Source organism: Lissotriton vulgaris, chromosome 9 (assembly GCF_964263255.1).
Source record: "Lissotriton vulgaris chromosome 9, aLisVul1.2, whole genome shotgun sequence".
In the NCBI taxonomy this organism is placed as follows: domain Eukaryota; kingdom Metazoa; phylum Chordata; class Amphibia; order Caudata; family Salamandridae; genus Lissotriton; species Lissotriton vulgaris.
Genome location: NC_141697.1, coordinates 1192938179 through 1192959388, shown reverse-complemented (window position 1 = coordinate 1192959388; position 21210 = coordinate 1192938179). Strand labels below are relative to the sequence as shown.

Here is a 21210-nt window from a genome sequence, read left to right as displayed (position 1 = left end):
TGTATAAGAAACGGTGAGGAAAAAATAAACAGCAAACCTTTCAACTGCAAAATACCACCATCTACTAAAAAGGAAAACTAACCCTATTGGAAAAGGGAAAAAAAAACAGGAACTGTCAAAGCAACTAATTCATCCTAAATTTTGCCCTGTAACCCACTTGATGTCATAACTATCGGAAACGCTCCAGACTATGCTTGCTTGGGATTGGTGGAGGCGAAGAGATGCATAGCTACGGCTTGAGAGACAAACCTGAGGCCAAATGTCATGCTGTGGAGTAGGATTTACACTAGTACGTTATGCTGAAAATGCCATAGAAGATGAACATTGGGCTTGGGGAAATGGGTGACTGTATGGGATTTGACACTTGACCTTCAAGAGTATCCATCGATAGTGACCGAATTAGTGATATTTTTAAGGTCCGTATATTGGTAGCTGCTAATTAACCCTGGGCGTAGTTCGTGTAGTAGTGCTGTGCGTAGCTACGCGAACTGCGTAGTGCAGTATGGAAAATGCTGTTCGCACTGATTGCACAGTGCCGGATGTTTGTCCGCACTGTGCAATCATTGCAAACCGCATCTTGCACAGTGCAAGCGGCCGTTTTCTGCCGCTTGAGTAGATTTGTACTCGAGCAGCAGCTTTCTCAACACGGACTGGTAGTTTCTCATTCCGAGCGGTTCCGAGCATACGCGACCATTCGCAATGAGAAAGCTGACCTCCCCACGTTGAGAATCTCGCCGGGAGGTTTACTTTCCATGCTCGCGATCGGCAACTTGTTGTTGCTGATCGCGAATGAGGAAAGTCTTGCCGGGATGTTATTTTGCTCGCTCGTTGTCGCCAACTTGACGTTGAGGACCGCGAGCAAGCAAAAAATGCTCGCTACTAGTTTGTTCACTGTGCTACGTGCAATTCGCGTAGTTGCGCAAACAACGCACGCCCTGCTAGCGTAGTCCTACGCCCAGGGTTACTGCTAATCTGTTTGATTAAGGCCTACATTGATGGGAATTTAGTTTTTCACTTCCTCTATACATTTAATAGGTAATGGGTGGTGCTGCACTTAATTGTCTCAAAGGATTTCATTAGGAAATGCTGGGGCCTTCCGTGTCTTTACTACTAATAAAGAAATTAAAATAAATAGCAGAGAAGCTTTTATTGTAGCCTTCTAACACTTGACTAACTTCTCAGTTGCAGCTTGTCAACAAAAAAAACCTGAACAACGCTCTAATGTGTAGTTCTGCTGCTGGTTCATGGACTCATTAAAATGTGTGGCAAGTTGAGACATGAAGAGCCTTTACGTTTCTCTAGGCGCTATGTGGTATGAACAGGAGCTGGGATCTCTCTAATTTTGCCCGAGTTTAAGTCGACCTAAACCTCTTAGAACAAACCTCTAAGTGAACAGCCTGAATGTATAATCTGATGGGGTACTTTTAGCTGTAAACCAATACTGCACTTTGCCTATTTAATTTACTTTGCTATTTACGCAGCTATCCGTGCAGAAAATTTGTAATAATAATTATCCATGCCTTCAGAAGCTATAACGCAACCTAGTGTATATTTTAAACAAGCAAGTGAAGTACACAGATCAACACTCTGCTTAATCGTGCTCTATTTAGTCCTCTCCTTTTGGGGAGTACATGTTTCCCAAATCTTCAGACAGGCCTCTTTCTCCATTTAAATAAAACCTGCAAAGTTGTCATCTATATAAGCAGTTTGCAGTAAGATTAAGAATTGCCACTCATTTTGCAGTCTCCCTCCCAAATTCATGGTGACAATAAGTAGCTCAGGACTTATAAAATGTATTCCCAGTTTGAAGTTGGTGAATACTTTAATTTGAATATGCTACATTCCTTTAATGGATAAGTTGCAGAGTACAGAAAACATACATGGCATTGTATCCAAATGATCCCAATTTTTAACTGTCACATTTACCTTCATGAACACTTGACCACAACCATTGGAGGAACACAACAAAGGTGCTGTTTGTGTTCCTTTGGTAATGGTAGTTGTGGTCTAGCATTCTTATGCATATATTTGATGAGCACATTCTGCCCTGTTATTAAAACTGGAAATTCTAGCTTCCATTTTTCCTTCCCTACAAACCTAGTTCAGCCACTCCAATTTTTAATAACAATTGTCAGAACAATTCGCAATATGCTCCAGGAAATTATTTTGGGTGATCCCACAAAACATTCTACTGGCCCTACATCACTACAAAAATTAAGTACTTACTGACATCCCAAACCTACTTTTATTAGAGGAACACAACCAGTGTCTTGATAACGGCCTAGTTTTTGGATGAAGGACATGTTATTTGAGCTGTTAACTATCTTTGATTTAATGTTGAGAAATGGACACTAAAAGCTATATGAATGAGTAAAGAAAAACAAGGAGCAGATGATTGCAGCTGTATTGTTGTAGCACTAAAAAAAAAAATTATCTTTGATTATGTGCACAGCCGTATTGCTAAAATTGAGTCTGAACACAATTTAAAGGCCTTAGGAAAAAAAAAACTCTGGATATAATGGTGGTTACAGTTTTTGCCCATACAATCGTTTTACTTAAGTTTGATATTATGCACTTTTCTTACAACTAGACAATTCAGATAAAAATGTGGGGGTTGCATGTCTTATCACTGCTCCTAGCTCTTGGATATCAGCTTTGCAATGATTAGTGACTCCACTTACAATGCAGTACTGATGCAGCACCATGGGTGGCCATGGAGGAGATACCACTCTCTTCTCCTGAGTTGTGATCCCTGAGAAAATGAAAGTAAACTCCAAAGTGATGGCAGTAATGCAGGATTTCATGTTGACTGATGCGTCGTGTGCATGATGTGACTTGTTTCTGGCGTCTGATAAATTCATTTTTCCTGCCCCAAATTATGTCCACTACCAGCCGTACTCCTAAATTCTCACTTATGAGATGTAAATTAAATGTTCTGTTTCTAATTTATAACACGTGGTAATCTGCCAGATGATCTAGCTGCTTTAGAGGCAAAAATTGTTTCAAACAAAAATGTTGGGTTACTAATAAAATGTGTATGTCTCCCTTTTTAAAAGTGTTAACCTAAATACTTTATTGTAGGGAGTATGAAGAAAATGGAGAAATGAAAAAGGAAACCAGATATTCATATAGTAAGTGCTTCTGTATAAAATGTGATAATAGCGAACTGTTACTGAAATGGCAGCTGCTTACACAATAGCCCTTTGAGTTTCCATAGTTCATGGTGTAATTACTACAAGTGTTGCCAAATGCGTGACCATTTCAGAAGTGTACTCCAGTAGCTACGATATAGGAAGCCCATGTTATGAATTGAATTCTATTGAACTGAAATATTTTGTTATGCACAGTGAGATATAGATGGATGTCCCATTATCATAAGTGACCAAAGAAAAATTATGCAATTGCTTTGGCAGAGAACGCCGCTTTACCAAGAACAAATAATGGTTGTATATACTAATAAGCAGTATTTTAAAAGGTTACAGTCTAATGAACTTTAATCTAAAACTTCAGTTCTCAGTTAGTAGACTTAGCAGATAAATACAGAAATAATCTAGAATGTTTATATGCAGTGGCGCGGAGTGAAGTGATGTGCCATTATCCCCTCTCCTCGACCTCTGTGTTCGCTCACATCCCCCTTTCTCCCTTCTTTCCAGCTTTACTCCCTGCCGCCTTCACAAGCTTTCCTTCTTTCTTGCATTCACGTCACTTCCAGATGACAGCTGCCTGCAAACATTGGAGCAAAGGATGCCATGTACGGCTGCCTACATTATTATCATGATTTTTACATGCAAGCACGCACGTGCAGATTGGTAGGACAATGTTGTACACCCTACGACGGAGAGTAGGCATTCACCGTTCGAAAGACATTGGGGCCTGCCAGTGGGCCTGGGGTAGTGACTCTCCTGCCAGGGGGTTATGTTCAGTAGTATTTAGGACACGAAGCTGTAACTCTGGGTTTCGAGAATAGTAAGTGCACCCGTGCCTCAGCAGAAGTGCAGTCTGGGGGGCGATCTGTGCCAGGCAGAGACTGATCAGCTTCTGCCCCTGCGGACTCAAGGCACCCTCAAAGTGCGGCCGGGGCAAAGTTTATCAGGGCGGGACTTAACCTCCGAGCACCGAGCTATCGGGGGGGGGGGGGGCGAACCTGCGTTTAATACCCCCTGAATATACTGCCCCTTGTACGCACCGTGAGGGGGGGGGGGGGGGGGGGGGACAGGCTGCGCCAGGCAGGCGACAACGGGGGCTCATACATTCACAAAAAAGAAGAAATGCAAAAAATAATCACCCTGCCGAACAGAAGCCTAGACACTCCCGCCACCCTCCTACCTTTCACTACATGCTTTTCTTTGTGAGAAACACAACGACCGGCACCCGATGATGTGAACAGATCTATCATTTACGGCCCTTGCTTTTTGTGTATTTAGCGGCAGATGTTAGCCCCTCTGTACGTGTTTCGGCTGCTAATGCTCGCCATTAACACACCGACAAAAAGATCTAACCCTACCAAATGTACGAGGTGCGTGGAGTTAAAGAGCCTGCAGAAGTGCACGCACATCCACGAGCTTGCACGCATGCACCCACGCACACCAAGGTGCTGTGAGCCTTACGCCCTGCAGACAGCCACACCCAGCTGTAGGCACCACAGTCCACCATACTGGACTCTTGCCGCCTCTCAGCCTCTCTCCCGTGTTCCCCCTATGCAGGCTCTTGCTCCATAAAGTTGTCAACACGCACAAGCAGGGAGTTTGCACACAAACCCCTGTCCCCCAGGGAACCTCTTCCCCAGGCTGCAGGAGCCGAGGACACTTCCAGCCAGCGTCGGATTGGTAATGAGGGTACTCGGGCAATGCCCGAGGGGCCAGTGTCCAGTTCCAGCTGTGGGCTGTTTTTAGGTCTCGTAGCGAAAACAGCGCGTAAGCGCTGTGTCTCGCCAGAGATCTTTTGTCACTGACTGTGCTTCCCAGGAGACAGTACCGGCCGTGCGCATTTCCTGTTGAAGGAGGCGATTTCCGCGGGCCACGCGTTCGCGAGCGAGCGCGCTCGGCTGCTGTCTCCTGAGAAGCTTCAAACACGCATGCGCATACACGCATACACACACACATCCACCTTTTGTCTCCACCCGAGTCCTTCCTCCGAAAACAGAGCCCCATCAATACGAGAGCCGCCCCCCCCCCACAGATGCGCACCTACGTCTTAGCCACAACAGGCCCTGCAACTTATGTGTCATATACTAGAGGGATGTACATAGCAGAATAACTAAGAAGAGAAAAGTAGCTCCACTGAAAACGCACAGATTTTCTGCGTCTCATTCCATACTTGCCAGATATCCATATTTATACTCTGAATACAACTCATTTCGTTACACGCAAGAAAAGCCATCCACGGGTTGGAATTAAACACCCCAATATCTCTACCAGTCGTTCAGACTCGAGTGTGCCCTCCCGTTTACAAGGCCTCTAACTGAATGCACACGGTCACCCTGTGCGGCTGACTGCTTCTGTCAACATTCCAGTAATTTCCCAACTGCAATGGAGCCTGTCATTGCGGATCGCAAAACGGAAACAGTTTCTTTAACATGTAGAAGGCTATGACCACGAGGCAGCAAAAGCCCAGCCAAATATTTAAAATGTTCCAGAGTTTAGTAATTCCTTAATTTAAAAGACTACATGCTAAAACCTAGCTCAGTTTTATCAAAAACAAGATGCTCGCTTCGAAATCAATAGACCAAATTACATAAGTCTAAAGGCTTTCTGGTTATAAGATGTAAGCTTCTGGTCAGATTCCTGTGCAATAGGCACCTCTGCTGTTTACTCAAATGTACTAAGCAGCAAGGCTCTGCCTATACGAGAATCTTGCACTGCGATCTTGTTCCTGCTTCAGACAAGATTCCTGAACCATTAAGCAAAATACAAAATTTAGACATATTTGGCCCCCCCCCACCCCCCAACAGATGTGCACCTCTAAAAACTCTCCAGCAAACGGGCCCCTTATGCCGTTGCTACTCCGCTAATCTTGTGGGAAATGCTCTTCACCTCGCTGATCTTCAATTGCCCACTATCCCGGCACCTCTCGACCCCCCCTTCGCATGCCGCCCACTGCCTCGCCCGCTCTCTTCTTTGCCCACTATACTGCACCCACCCCTCCCCCACCTCGCCTCACACTCTGTCTACGCCGCACCTCTTCTCCTAACAATTCCCCCAAGCGCCCATGCACGCACGCACATACACAAACACACACACACGCGCACACACACACACGTGCACCAAGGCCCCCCCCCATCGCACACATGCATACACACACACAAGCGCACCCCCCCCCTGCCGCCCCCCTACAAGTAAGGGCACTTACCGCCACTCCGGAGATCTGCAGCCCCACGTCACCGCTGCTCCTCGGGCAAGGCATTCGTGGGTGCGGGCTTCGCGCACAAAGCGGAAGTCCCACCCCCACCATAGCTTTCATTTTCAGTTTCCGATGCAATCTTACTGCCCTCGCCCTAGGAGGCACGCTATGTCGTTAAGTCTTCCACTTCTGCCATTTCAATACACGTCTCTGAAGCCCTTTGGCGCCATATCTCACTTGTAACTCTTCACTCTTTATTTGCGGCCCTTCCACCAGCCAGAGGAGGGCCGGGCAATTCTAGCTTACATGGCGTTTTAGCCAAACGTACCATCAATTAATTCAAAATGTCCGCAGTAGGTACTCAATCTGCCTCTGCAGTCAATAGCCACTAACACAAATGCGCAGGAAGTCACGTCAATCGTAGAAGTCAAAGCGAACTAGACTTGTGGAAAGGGGCACCAATACTGGCTGTGGTTTGGCTTTAAACTAAAATGTGCACAGTACTAAATAAGGCATCAGTGTTGGATAGAGAGCGGAAAAAAACCACGGTAGACCGCCCAAGCTACCAACACATCTCTCTCATTTACCCAAGTTTAAGCTATTGGCATTGTAAATGATAATGCCTTTTATTTATGTTTTAAAAACGAAAACAAAAATAAAAGACATTGTTATTTGCAATGTCAATAGCTCAAACTCGCATAAATACGAGACCTATTGCATTGCAAATGCTTGTTTAGCATTCTGTGGGGCGATGTGGCGGTTTCTGCATTGTTCGGATGCTGCCAGCGATCCAGCGGGTGCCTGAGTGGCCATTCTGGAGGCAGATAGGCCTCAATTACTTCCCTTTTATCAAAGGTCAGAGGTGTCACTCCCTTTCTCTTGCTGGGGCCGGCCCATTTACATGAGTGGAGGCAAAAGTGGCCTCTCTTGTATTCATGTGTTTCACCAGTGCAAGCTAATTCGTGCATTCTTTAACCCCCACTTTTTTTTATTTTTTTTTATTATAAAACTTCACCGAAGCAGTGTTTTGCAAAGGCAATATGCAAATGTGGGCCACTTTTTTCTATCGTGCCCGGGCCGATTTTTAATCCCAATCCAACCCTGCTTCCAGCCCCCTCTCCGCCGTTACTAACTTGCTCTGAAAACAAACAAAACTAAGAGGGTTGGACAGTTTATGATTTTCCCTGTAACTAAGCTTGTGTCTGGTGTGAAATTATGGGTGTTCCGCTCTTGGTGCTAAAACTTCTCTCACGTTACTCGCAACAATAAGGATTTTCCATAAATGCCATCTCCAAATAACAGAATATTAATGTACTCCCATTAAGAGGTTGAAGGTCACGACTGGACACGTTGCGTTCTTTTCTGTGGAGCCTTGTAGCAACAAGACCCCGGTGTGCTCACGTACGCGCATGCGCATTTTTGAGAATGGGACAGGCAGCGCGCACAAGCTCGCGGGCGATGGAAATGTGCCAAGCCGCAATGTGAACTCTAGGTGAGCTGTTTAATAGGGCCCCAGCAAGGAACGGCAAACGAGACTGACTCACTGGCTGCTGAGGGAGAGAAGGACACAGAACAAGCGGAAAGAGCCCGGTGAGTGTGAAGGGGGGGGGTGTGTGCGCGTTTGTGTGCAAAGGGCCCCTGCAAGTAATGGCAAACGAGACCAACTCACTGGCTGCTGAGGGAGAGAAGGACACGGAACAAGCAGAAAGAGCCCGGTGAGTGTGGAGGGGGGGGGGGGGGGGGGGGGGGGGGGTGTGTGTGTGTGTGTGTGTGTGTGTGTGTGTGTGTGTGTGTGTGTGTGTGTGTGTGTGTGTGTGTGTGTGTGTGTGTGTGTGTGTGTGTGTGTGTGTGTGTGTACGCACGCTCGTGTGTCTCTCTCTGCGCTCGTGTGTGTCTGCCTACAAGGAGCTAAAAGGGAGACCGGATATAGTGAACGCGCGCGCGACCTGATCCGATTCCTGAGGCTGCGTGTGCCCATCTCTTGTCTCCCTTAGCTCCTTGTAAACAGAACCGCCGACAATAGGCCTCGCAGCGACATTGCTTCGCGATCCTTGCAGGTGCGAGACCTAAAAATGGAGGGGTGGAGACACGGAAGGACCTTCCGGTCAAGAAAGATCTGAACCATTCAAGGGCCAGGTCAGAAATCCCTGCCTCCTCTAGACGGTGAATTAGAACCTTATGTGAGACCGTGTCAAAGGCGGCACTGAGATCCAGCAGGATCAGTGCTGCCGTTTCACCAGAGTCGAGGATGGTCCGCAGATGTTCCGCCATAGCCAGGAGAGCAGTCTCAGTACTGTGACTGGCGCGGAAGCCATGTTGCGTTGCGTCCAGGATGTTGTTGGAAAGCAGGAAGTTGGTAAGTATGATGTTAGCATGAGCTTCCGCAACCTTCGCCAGCCAGGGGAGGAGAGAAATAGGCCTAAAATTCTCAGGCTTCGTAGAGTCTAAGCTAGGTTTTTTAAGAATGGGAGAAACCCAGGCCTGTTTCCATTTCGCCGGCACAGTGGCAGACTAAAAAGAAGCGTTAATTATCTGGCGTAAATGCGTCAGACAGAGCAGGGAGGACTCTCTGAGCTGAGCAGGCTTAAGTGGGTCTGCAGGAGAGCCAGATTTCATTTTCACAGTCAGCCTACTCAGTTCCTCAAAGGAGATCTCTGGGATAACCAGAAGGATAGAGACCGAATCTGGTCTGGTGGGAGTATAAGTGCGAGAAGTGGTCATGGAAGGTAAGGACCGGTAAATTGCACGTACTTTCTCCACGAAGAAGGAGGGCAGTTCTTCACAATGGAGTTAAGAAGTAGGTATAGGCACCGAGGTTTTCTTGGCGCTGAGATCTTCAAGGACTTTAAAAATGAATTTGGCAGGGTTAGGGCTCAGTTTAATCTCGGTGGCATAGTAGGCCGCCCGCGTCTTGCAAATGGCTCTATGATATGATTTAAGTTCAGCCAAATAATAAGCTTTTTTTCTGGGGTCATAGTCTTTCCTCCATTCGCCCTCATTTCTTTTGCACGCCTTCCACAGTAAAGTCAGGGTGTCATTGTACCAGGGGCTAGACTCCTGAGAGCGACCCTTAAACCAGGTTGCCGGGATAAGGGAGTCAATCGCCCGAGTAATCCAAGCGCAGGACAACTCATAGCCTGTCTCGACATTGTTAAAAGGACCCAAAGGGTCAGCTCTTAAGAGTGCATGGAAGTCTTCAAGTCGAAGCTTTCGCCAAGGTTGTTTATAGACAGATCGTTGGGTGTTCTTACGTGACGGTTCTGATATGGGGAAAGTCATTTCGACCAGCAAATGGTCGGACCAGGCCACAGGGGTGGGAGTCGCCACCGTGGTAGCCTCAATGTTCGTGAATATGGATCTAACAAATGTCTCACTCTGTGTGTAGGGCTTGCGACCAATTGATAGAGTTGAAATGCAGCTAAGTCTACAAGCAAGGTGCAGATAGTCTGGTCCTGAGCAAGATCAAAATGGAGATTTAGATCACCAAAAATGCTGAAATTAGCAGTCCCCTAAGCAAGCATTCCGACTGTCTCTAGAAGTGTATTTTTAAAACCGGTGGCTAGCCCCGGTGGCCTATATATCAATAACCCAGAAAGGGTAAGATGGGTACTCACGGAGATGCTGAAACGAGCGCATTTGCATCCCTCTATTGTGATTTTGTTAAAGAGACCGGAGTAACAGGATTTGGTGATAACAGCAATGCCACCTCCCTAGTCTCTCTATTTGCCATACAGATAGAGTAGTCAGGGGGTAGAGCCAAATTAGGTTCGGCTACCAAATCATCATTAAGCAAGGTGCAAAGTTAATAAGGCCTCTCTACAGTAAGTGCGCCTTCCTGACGAATTTCGGCTAGCAATTCTGGCGAGAGGCGACGTACTGGCGCAGACGGACTTGCCTTTGTCGCGCCTTCGGCGTGCTGCCGGTGCGCCTGCTGCGCTCGCGCGCCATGTCGGACTGAAATAGGTGACAGGGGGCGTAAAACAACTAGACCGCCGACCAAAATGGCGGCTGAATGCATGCTACCGGAAGTGAGGATTTCCGGTCCTCGCTCTCGTCTCTGCCCTCCTCAGCAATCGGCACAAGGCTGCGGTTGACTGGGGTGAAAGAGCAGGCAACAAAATCAGGTAGGTGTTCAGGCAAACAAATTAAAACAAAGACGATTTTAAAACAAGTGTTGCCCTCCACCCACTGAAATAAGGACTAATGCAGGAGCTAAAAGGTTGCAGTGTTCTCCCGTAGCAGCAATTCAAGGAACTGCTGTAAATCAGTGCGCACACGAGTCCGCCCTGAATAAATATCGGATGCGGCGCGAAACAACTAGGCAGCCGACCAAAATGGCGGCTGAATGCACGCTACCGGAAGTGAGGATTTCCCGTCCTCGCTCTCGTCTCTGCCCTCCACAACAATCAGCCACAAGGCTGAGTTGGACCGGGGCGAAAGAGCAGGCAACAAAATCAGGTAGGTGTTCAGGGCAAACAAATTAAAACAAAGACTATTTTAAAACCAGTGTTGCCCTCCACCCACTGAAATAAGGACTAATGCAGGAGCTAAAAGGTTGCAGTGTTCCCCGTAGCAGCAATTCAAGGAACTGCTGTAAAACATAAACAACAAAGTACTTGTGGCCTGGAGGAATAAAGACTGACCTAGATCTAAAGACTAAAGTTGGCTGGACAACAACTGTATAATGCCTGTGGGGTACAAGTCTAGGAAGAAGATGCATATAAAATGTGATGGGCAATGGGATGATCAATAATTTACTACAATTTACTACAAAACAGAAGAACAGTTGCTTAACTCAATCAATGATAGTTTGTATGCTCCAAAATGATCCATAATTACGGAGATTGCAGTAAGGCGCTTAAAAGTTATTCTTGTATGAAGAAGCAACCTAAAATTAGTCTCTATGTATGATGCACCAAGCCTCAGAACTCGCTGCTCCCTCTGGTCAATATAGAAAGGTTTTTAAGAAAAACATTAGTGAGGAAAAAGGAAGCTGAGCATGGGAAACCGAATTCATAAACCAGACTCTAGGAAACACAGGACAGGATTCTAAGAAGCTGCAAGCATGCAATACACAGAAAGTGTTCAGTGAAAGATAGGGCTGATTCTGATATGTGTAGAACAGTTCTAGAATACAGAAGGAGGTGACAAACCTAACTTACTTGAAAATCAAGCCAGACATAGGAAACCTGGAAAGGCAGACCATCAACTGAAATGAGGATTGCAAGTGTGCAGAACATCTTTAACTTTTAAAGAGAATTGCATCATTACACTTGTGGTTTCTTATAAACTGGCTTCATGTAAAGGGTATTTTTGACTATCCTGTACTTTTGTAGTACACTGGACCAACCATGGTTGACCGGTGACCGTCCTGGGATTTACAGATCCCTCGATCATGTAGTGGAAATCCTTGAACCACCATTGGGTTTTTTCAGCTCCTAGTATTGTGTTGTGTGGGCCTCTGTTTATCTTGTAGTGTTGTAGAGATTTCTGTCATGTTGAGACAGTAGTAGTATTGGGGGATTTGTAGAGCCCTTTGCCTGGCTCTTGTGGACCCATACCCTGATATTATCTTCATATATAATTCAAACAGGGGATACCTAAAACCAAAAATATGCTAATTTATTCAGGAGTAAGTTCTAAATGAAAATTCACAATTACCAATGTCTTTAAGGTATTTGATTCCCTGCAATGTGAGACTGCAGCTTGCTTGAATAGATTGTTTATTTTTAGCATGGCTTGATATTCGTAAGTATTAAACAAGGTTTCATATAATTTGAGATCTTGGTTTTTCAGTTATTTTTCAACCATAAAAAAAATGTTTCACAGAATATATATAAGTAGGTGAAAGGCTTGAATGACTTTTTATTGAATGTTTATTTATTTAAAACAGGGGTCTCCAAACCGGTCCTGGAGGGCTGGATCCATGCCAGATTTTTGGGATATCCCCATTGAGATACATGTAGTAATTTTAAAAATCTGGCATGGATCCGGCCCTCCAGGACCGGTTTGGAGACCCCTGATTTAAAACCTATCCAACAATGTTCAGATACATTATATAAACTGAAACAAAGCATTCTTAGAGCGGAACTTTGATCCAGAGATTTCAGGCTGGGGACCATGTAGTAGATTTAAACACCTTTCTATATTGAAGGCTAAAGAAAAGGCTCATCAAGTCCTCAGACAGGATTATCTGCCTGTTCGAGGACCGCATAGTCACTGAAGTGCAGAGATGAGGATAGGCGCTTTTAACACTGTTTCTGTTGTACGGAAAAGATGTGTGAATGAAGACCATTTCTGAAACAAGAGTAGGCTCTTTTTGTTTTGGGGCTAAGATCAGCTTAGTTAGCCTAGGGAAGGGAAGAGTTGTGGTTATCAATGTAGAGGAACCTTAAATACTGTAATATTAGTATTTACAGTTCTGCTTTTTATAAAACAATGTGAAATAGCTTGTTTATTTCTATAGTAACTACTATTCATACTGTGTGTACTGGGATAGAATTTAAATTTTAATAAATCATGAAGATATATTCCAGGTGTTCCTGAGAGTATCTGTTTATAATGGAACAGGATTTGAGTTCCACTAACTATTCCTGTGAGTCTCGTAGGGCTGATGTTACCAGTGCTCGCCATACTCCTGTAATGCTCAGTGGGTTACTGGAGTTTGCATTCCACTGACTTCTCTGTCTCATGATAAGTATAATGATTTTAGACCTTTGCGCCATCAGGCGTGTTTTGGAGGAGAGTCCTGGAAAATGTTCCAAATTCTGTGGTAGTTGGGAGAGACCCGAATCCTATGGCATGGCGTCACCCTGGCAACATAGAATACACATGCCACATGTGTATTAGAGAGGTCAAGATTGGTGCTTCCACCTTTACATTTAAACCCCAGGCTGTGGTATATTGTGCTGTTTCCGGTCAGTCTCTTCCTGGCATCTTTTTCTGGTAATTTTGTGTTTTTTGCTTGCCATGAGAAGTGTTTCTCTTCGACCTTCATGTCCTCCACTGTACATGATAAGAAGACACTGCAAGTCTGGTTGAATATTTTATTTGACCCACAGTGAATGAGTCGAACTGTATAAATACAGCAGTTTGGGGAAATATAAAGCGTTTCCTCTTGAAAGAAATATTTATCCTTGAGGATAGGACACATACTTGTTTTGTAATTCAGTTTTATTCCAGGCATATTTCCAATGAAATTGGTTTATTTGAATTTGAATTTAAAATATTTGTAGAGCGCGCGTACACCGGGATGGTTTCATGGCGCTGTGTAGTACTGCAGAACCCCTGACGGACAGACACCCCAGGACACAGGGGGGTATTTAAGAAGGGAAGGCTTGGGTGAAGAGAGGTTTTGAGTGCCTTACGAAAGATTGAATACTGGGGGCAGGATCTCAGGTGGGCCGGGAGGGAGTTCCAAAAGGCAGGGGCAAGTGTGGAGAACTTAGATCCTCCCCATTTTTTTCATTTAAAGCGGGGGACTACAAGCAGTTGTTGGCTGGATTAACGGAGCTCCCGGGGAGGGACATAGGAATGAATTTCGGAGGTGATACAAGCAGGGGATGAGCCGGCCCGGGCTTTGAAAACAATGCAGCCCAGCTTGAACTGGGCTCGTTCCTGTATGGGGAGCCAATGTAGGGATCTGAGGAGGGGTGTGACATGATGAGATTTGGATCGATTGAAGACCAGGCGAGCCGCCTGGTTCTGGACCAGCTGAAGATGTCTCAGGAGGTACGCAGGCATGCCACAATAAAGGGCATTGCCATATTCCAGGCGAGAGGTGACCATCGCCAGGACTATGAGTTTGAGTGCGGGAGAGGAAAAGAACCGGGAGACTTTGCGGATAGTGCGGAGGGACAGAAAAGATGAGGACACAACGGAGCTGACTTGGGAGTGAAGAGAAAGTTGGTCATTGAGTTTAAATCCAAGGGTCTTTACAGAGGAAGATGGAATAGGAGGGGGACCTAAGGAAGGGGGCCAGAAGAGCGAGGACCAGGGACTCGAGCAACCACCTGTCAGCACCAACTCCGTTTTATCGGGGTTGAGCTTCAGGTGGTTGTGATTCATCCAGTCCTGGATGAAGGTCATAACTGAATGAAAATTGGATATTGACTCGGGGGAGGAAGATAAGGAAAAAATAAGCTGGAGGTCATCCGCGTACTTATAGACGGCTACCTCCAGCTGTTGAAGGGCAAAAATAAGAGGGGCAATGTATAAATTAAATAACCATGGGGAAAGGGAGGATCCTTGGGGGACCCCGCATTGTACCGCACGGAAGTCCGCCGAGTAGTCGCCCAGTCTCACTGCTTGGGTACGGTCGCGCAGGAAGGAGGACACCCAGACCAAGGCCGAACCCTAGATTCCCGCCGCTCTGACACGGGAGAGTAAGCTGGCATGATCAACCGTGTCAAAAGCGGCGGAGAGATCGAGGAGGACCAAGGCCTGATGCTGGTTGGTGTCCATACCCTCTCTGAGGTTGTCAAGGACCGATAAGACTACGGACTCCGTGGAGTGTGCGGGGCGAAACCCGGCCTGCCTAGGGGCTAGAACGCTGTTCCTTTCCACAAAAGTGCTCAGTGTTCTGGTAACATAGCGTTCCAGCACCTTTGCCAAGAAGGGCAGGAGTGAAATGGGGCGATAGTTAGTGAGAACCGACGGGTCGGCGCCAGGTTTTTTTAGGATGGGTAGGATAACGGCCGATTTTAAGGGTGAGATGACCGTGCCCTGTGAGAGAAAGGTAAGGGGTGGCGAGACACAGGCAGAATAGATCTGTTTTAGAATATGTGCTGGGCAAGGATCCAGGGGAGAGCCGGACTTAACCAAGGGCAGAAGAGAAAGGAAAGATTCTTCTGTTAGAGGGGGGAAGGAATCGAGATGGGCTAAAACAGGAGGGCGCGGGGGCTAATGAAAGATGAGGAGGGGAGTGGGATATTGGCTTTGATGGCAGCAATTTTTTCAAGAAAGAAGGAGTTAAGGGAATCGCAGAGGTGCTGTGAAGAGGAAGGTTTGAGTGTGGCCCAGTCCGAATATGCAAGATCATGCACAATGGCAAAAATTTCTCTGGGACGATTGTCAGCAGTATGAATTTTAGACCACAAGTAAGCCTTTTTTGTTGCCAAGATAGATTTTTTGTATGAAGCCAACAGGGCGATGTAGTGATTTCTGATAATCGGGCAATAGTTGCGGCGCCAGAGACGCTCCGCCCGGCAGACATTGAGCTTTTGAGCCTTAAGGTCCTCATTAAACCAGCGATTAGCGTCTTTAAGACGCCTGGATGAAATACGCCTAAGTGGGCCGACTGAATCGCAACCTGCGCGTAACCATGCGTTGATGGAATCTAATTGGTCAAGAGATGATAGGCCGTGGAGATCCGGGCAGGATACTGTGAGTGTGGCAGACAGGGAAGCCACGTCCACGCGGTTCCATGAGGGCGGCCAATATGGCTGAGATACCCGCCACCCCCTCTCAACACACTCCCCAAGGATGGGAAACCGGAAACAGTTCTGAACTTTTGGAAGACGGGAGGGAGTGACCCTCCCGGCCGTATTTATTAAAATATGAAACAAAAATTAAAACATTAAAATAACAGTTTCATATTATGTACAATTTCATTACCACATTTGCGATGTTTGGCTAACCTTAACATATTCTCTAATACAAAGGTTCTCCTAGCCGAACTAACATCCTACAAAACATTAACTTGAAAATTTTGAAATTGTACATCCTAACGTTTAAGGGCCAACGGCAAGGTCGTAACCGGTGTCAAGATCCCTAACCAGAAATATCCCCCTCACTTGTGAGGGGCGACCGCACAGAGGTGTCCTCAAGTGCAACTACCAATTTCCCTTGACTTGACGGGGGCCCCAATAAACTCGACGCCACTTAAAGGTCGTCCGAGGACTCGTGTGAGGTATCTAGAAGGTAGCGTAGACCCCCTCCCAAACCCCACACAACTTACCACATCTGCCGTCGCAGATATCCTGGCCCCGGGAAATTCCCCAGGAGGGGGCTGTAGCCCCTCCTACCCAGGAAGGGGCCTTGACCGCCTTTCCTTTCCCTTCGGCGGCCCATCCTTAGAAGGGACCGCCTACCCGTTGAGGGGCCAATGGCCACCTCCCTCGAGCGCTCCCATCCGTAATGGGTGACGCCCACTCCTAGGGATCTACCAATTAGTGCTCACCGATCATGACCTTACCGCCCGACCAAAATAAATACGACAATTCTATCTAAATTACTCAAATGTTAAATTACTAGCATGACTAAATTCCTAAAAAACAGTACACAATTACAGCTTATCGACACGCAAGATCACGGATCAACACTAGTGCAGGAATACTTTATTTGAGAACATACTACGAAATGACCATTCTTTATTGCATACTCAGAATTATCACGATAATCATCACAACCTGCAAGAAATAGCGTTAGCACATCAACTTTATTCAACAACCACTTGCTGTCCTCAGGGGCTGGTGGGCGGGTCAAAATTGGCTCTTCGTTCCGTCTCGAGCTCACGTGCAGCGAGGAGGTGCAGCTTCAGAGCACAGGAACAAGAGGATGCGTTCTTGGCGTGTTGCTCCTTTTATCAGTCTTCAGGGCGGGCGTGAACCCGCCCCTGCCTGCCCCTAGGGCGTGGCCGGCCGCGTCAGTGTCTAGGCCAGCCCACTCCAGGGCGGGAAACAGCGCGCCCCGGCTACGCCGCTTCGGGCATACCAGCCGAGGCTCGCCTCCCGCCCCAAAATGGCTTCCCGGGGGGCTCGTGGTACTCCGCCATACGTTCGGGGGGACCGAATGGTCGCCCCTTTCCATATGGCTGAGATACCCGCCACCCCCTCTCAAAACACTCCCCAAGGATGGGAAACCGGAAACAGTTCTGAACTTTTGGAAGACGGGAGGGAGTGACCCTCCCGGCCGTATTTATTAAAATATGAAACAAAAATTAAAACATTAAAATAACAGTTTCATATTATGTACAATTTCATTACCACATTTGCGATGTTTGGCTAACCTTAACATATTCTCTAATACAAAGGTTCTCCTAGCCGAACTAACATCCTACAAAACATTAACTTGAAAATTTTGAAATTGTACATCCTAACGTTTAAGGGCCAACGGCAAGGTCGTAACCGGTGTCAAGATCCCTAACCAGAAATATCCCCCTCACTTGTAAGGGGCGACCGCACAGAGGTGTCCTCAAGTGCAACTACCAATTTCCCTTGACTTGACGGGGGCCCCAATAAACTCGACGCCACTTAAAGGTCGTCCGAGGACTCGTGTGAGGTATCTAGAAGGTAGCGTTGACCCCCTCCCAAACCCCACACAACTTACCACATCTGCCGTCGCAGATATCCTGGCCCCGGGAAATTCCCCAGGAGGGGGCTGTAGCCCCTCCTACCCAGGAAGGGGCCTTGACCGCCTTTCCTTTCCCTTCGGCGGCCCATCCTTAGAAGGGACCGCCTACCCGTTGAGGGGCCAATGGCCACCTCCCTCGAGCGCTCCCATCCGTAATGGGTGACGCCCACTCATAGGGATCTACCAATTAGTGCTCACCGATCATGACCTTACCGCCACAGGCCGGATAGTTGACCGGCTATCCGGACCCCCCACACACTCCTACTTAAAGGTCATGTCATAACGTCCTCAGCCAAGCTATCAGGTCTCCTATGAGTAACTCGTTCCCCACCCGGGACAAATGAACACCATCCCCCAAATACATACTGTCCCCTTTAATACAACCATGCGAAATAGAATGCAATGTACTTGAACGGAACAATCTACTCATTTTATTATTAACCTTCCTTACTGAATGATTCAGAGCAGAAACTGAAAAAAACCCCCGCCACACTTTTCGTGGGATCATATGGGACCATGCGATTGTGCACCCTGGAACTCTTCTCGCTAACCAACTTACAGTGGAAAGCATCGCCTCCAGAAGAAGTCGTCTACCAGTGGTCACCAAATCGTTGCCCCCAAGATGTACTATGACTATAGCCGGCGGTGACCTCATCCGCCCTAACAAACCCTCGAAAAATGATTGAAACTGGTCAATACAGAGCCCGCCCCTTCCGTAGAAGGACACACTGTACCCGTATTCCCCAGCCACGTGAATCATGTCACCTGCTTTGAATACGTCCGCGGCACGCCTCACGTATGAGTGGCCCACGACCCACACCTCCTTTTTCACAGCCGGTGATGTCTGACCGCTGGCCCGGTGTTGGGTCGACTGCACAGTCCGCCCCGCCTCGCAGGCTTGCGCAACTGAAAACCAAACAAAAACAAGAAGCGTGAGTACATCATTACAGCTTCACAACATGTGCAACCGCACATACCTTTTATAACAGTTCGAGGACCAACGCCCCACACGTTTAACTTGTTCAACATTCAGACCCCTGGCTGTAGCCTCTGTAGCAGCCCCTATCCGAAAGGAATGGGTCCCAAACTCGCCGGGGTTCAAGCCTGCGGCGGGAATCGACATCGCAAGCACCCGCTGAAACTGAAACCTCGTCAGTGGGGTGGCGTCAGCGTGTCTCAACAAGGTCCCCCCCCATGATGCCACCATTTGCGCTAAATATTCCTCTACGCAACTCACCGGGCACATGGAGGACCCGGGAATCCTTTGTATGATTATGCAGTCCCCCATCGCACCCTGATCGGTCTTGGACCTGACAAACGAGACAGTCATTGTCTCCCCTCTGAACTGAACGTGCTCTCGGCACAGTCCCCCCATCGCATCCTGCTTGTTCCTCGCCACTAGTTCGCTTACCCGCATAGCCCCATGGAATGCCAGCGCAAAAGCGGCTCGGAATAACACAGTTTCATACCGGGATGAACACGTTGCAGGAAGTACAGATAATAACAGGGCCAACCTATCCAGACCTATCGGGCGCCTTTCATCTACTCTGCGACCCTCAAGGCGTTGCCACCCACGTAACGCTTTTTGCACAACGAAAGACGCTGTTGGGTCCTGGATCCCATGAGCCCTTGCCACAAAGGAAATGGCGGCCCGATGCCTCTGGGCCGTAGCCACTGACTTGCCTGCCTGACGTAAAGACAGCAGAAATTTTACTACCAACTCCTCCTGGCCCCAAAGCTCCCCCCTAGCAGCCCCCAAAAAGGCCCAATAGGAACGGAACGCCCCTTCATATGCCTTCCTCGTCCTGGGTGCTAAACTCTCTCCCACGAGGTTTCGTAGTTCGGGGCACCGAGAGACCAGAGAGCTTCGGGAAAGGGTGCCGCCACCGGGTCCGCTGTGGGCAGAAAACCCCAGAAGGCCTGCATACGAAAACGAGAAAGGGCATCAGCCGCTTGGTTCATCACCCCCGGCACATGTCTTGCCTTAAATAGCACATTCAATTGCATACATAATAACACAATTTCTTTGAGCAGTCTCAAAATCCATTTGCATCGTGCTGACTGGCTATTGATACACTCAACCACGGTCATGTTATCAGACCAGAACACCACAGAGTGATCTCTGAACCCCTCGGGCCAAGTTTTCAGGGCCACCAGAATGGGAAAAAGTTCAAGAAATGCAATGTTACTTGTCAGCCCGCCCTCATGCCACCATGACGGCCATTTTTGAGCCGACCATTGTGTGCCGAATATGGCACCAAAAACCAATACTCCCTGCCGAATCTGTCCACAGTCCCAGCTCCTCGGAGGACACCGCCGGTTTGTTCCAGACAATTCGACCATTGAAATCCGCCAGAAATGCCAACCAAATGCGCATGTCCTGGCGAACCTCTGCCGAGAGCCTCGTGCGGTGATGACCCTCCTTCAGGCCGACCATGGCCTGAGCGATCGAGCAGGAAAAGGGGCGGGCCATCGGTATTACTCTTAGTGCAAAATTCAACTGTCCCACCAATTGTTGTAACTGATGTAACTTAACTTTAGACTGACTAATACACGTTTCTAGGGATGCCCTGAACCTTAGCACTTTGTCTCCTGGTAAACGAAAACAACCTTCCTCCGAGTCGAGCTCGATCCCCAGAAACTCGAGGCAAGTCGAAGGACCCACAGTCTTACCTGGTGCCAATGGCACACCAAAATGATTCATCAAGACACAAAAGTCATTCAAAGCCTGACCACATTCCGGATCCCCGGCTGCCCCCAGAAACAAAAAGTCATCGAGATAATGCATAACCTGTTAAAACCCCGTCTTCCTCGTGAAGGCCCATTGCAGGAAACAACTGAACTGCTCAAAGTAGGCACAAGATATAGAGCACCCCATTGGCATACATCTATCCATGTAATAGTGACCCTGAAACATGAAACCAAGAAGACGCTGATCGTCTGGATGTACCGGGAGCAACCGGAACGCTGACTCGATATCAGATTTCGCCATCAGCGCACCGGGCCCTAGGCGATTCAATATGGCTACGGCCTCATCGAAGGATGCGTACCGCACTGAACACACTTCCGGGTCTATCGCATCGTTTACGGAAAGACCACGTGGGGCTGACAAATTATGTATCAGCCGAAACTCACCCGGGTCCTTCTTGGGGACCACCCCTAAAGGGGAACAAACAAAGTTAGCAACCGGTGGCACGTTAAACGGACCGGCGACTCGACCACGAGCGACACCTTTCCCAATCTTCTCCTGTACCACGGTCGTATGTTGCAAGACTGATATCTGGTTTTTACATTTCGCTACACCCTGAAACTCCCCCACTGGGATGCGGAAACCATACGAAAAACCGTTCCGCAACACCCCAGCGGAAGCGTGATCCGGGTATTCGCTGAGCCAAGGAATCATTGCCATGGTATCAATTGGAGTAGGTAAAGGCGCCCCTCGGACCATTTCAGACCTGTTTGGCGCCTCCTCTACCCCCGTTTTCACCCGTTTTGGCTCTGCACATGGACTCGGGATGG

At 47.6% G+C, this 21210-nt stretch overlaps 1 protein-coding gene across 1 annotated transcript in view; it reads left to right on the top strand.

Moving 5' to 3' along the window:
* The window catches only part of TMEM43 (transmembrane protein 43), a 114570-nt gene that overhangs the window by 67427 nt on the left and 25933 nt on the right, over positions 1-21210 (top strand). Inside the window, exon 5 of the mRNA XM_086939262.1 lies at positions 3082-3131. Coding sequence (XP_086795388.1) covers positions 3082-3131 — 50 coding nt within the window. The remainder of the gene's footprint in view (positions 1-3081; positions 3132-21210) is intronic.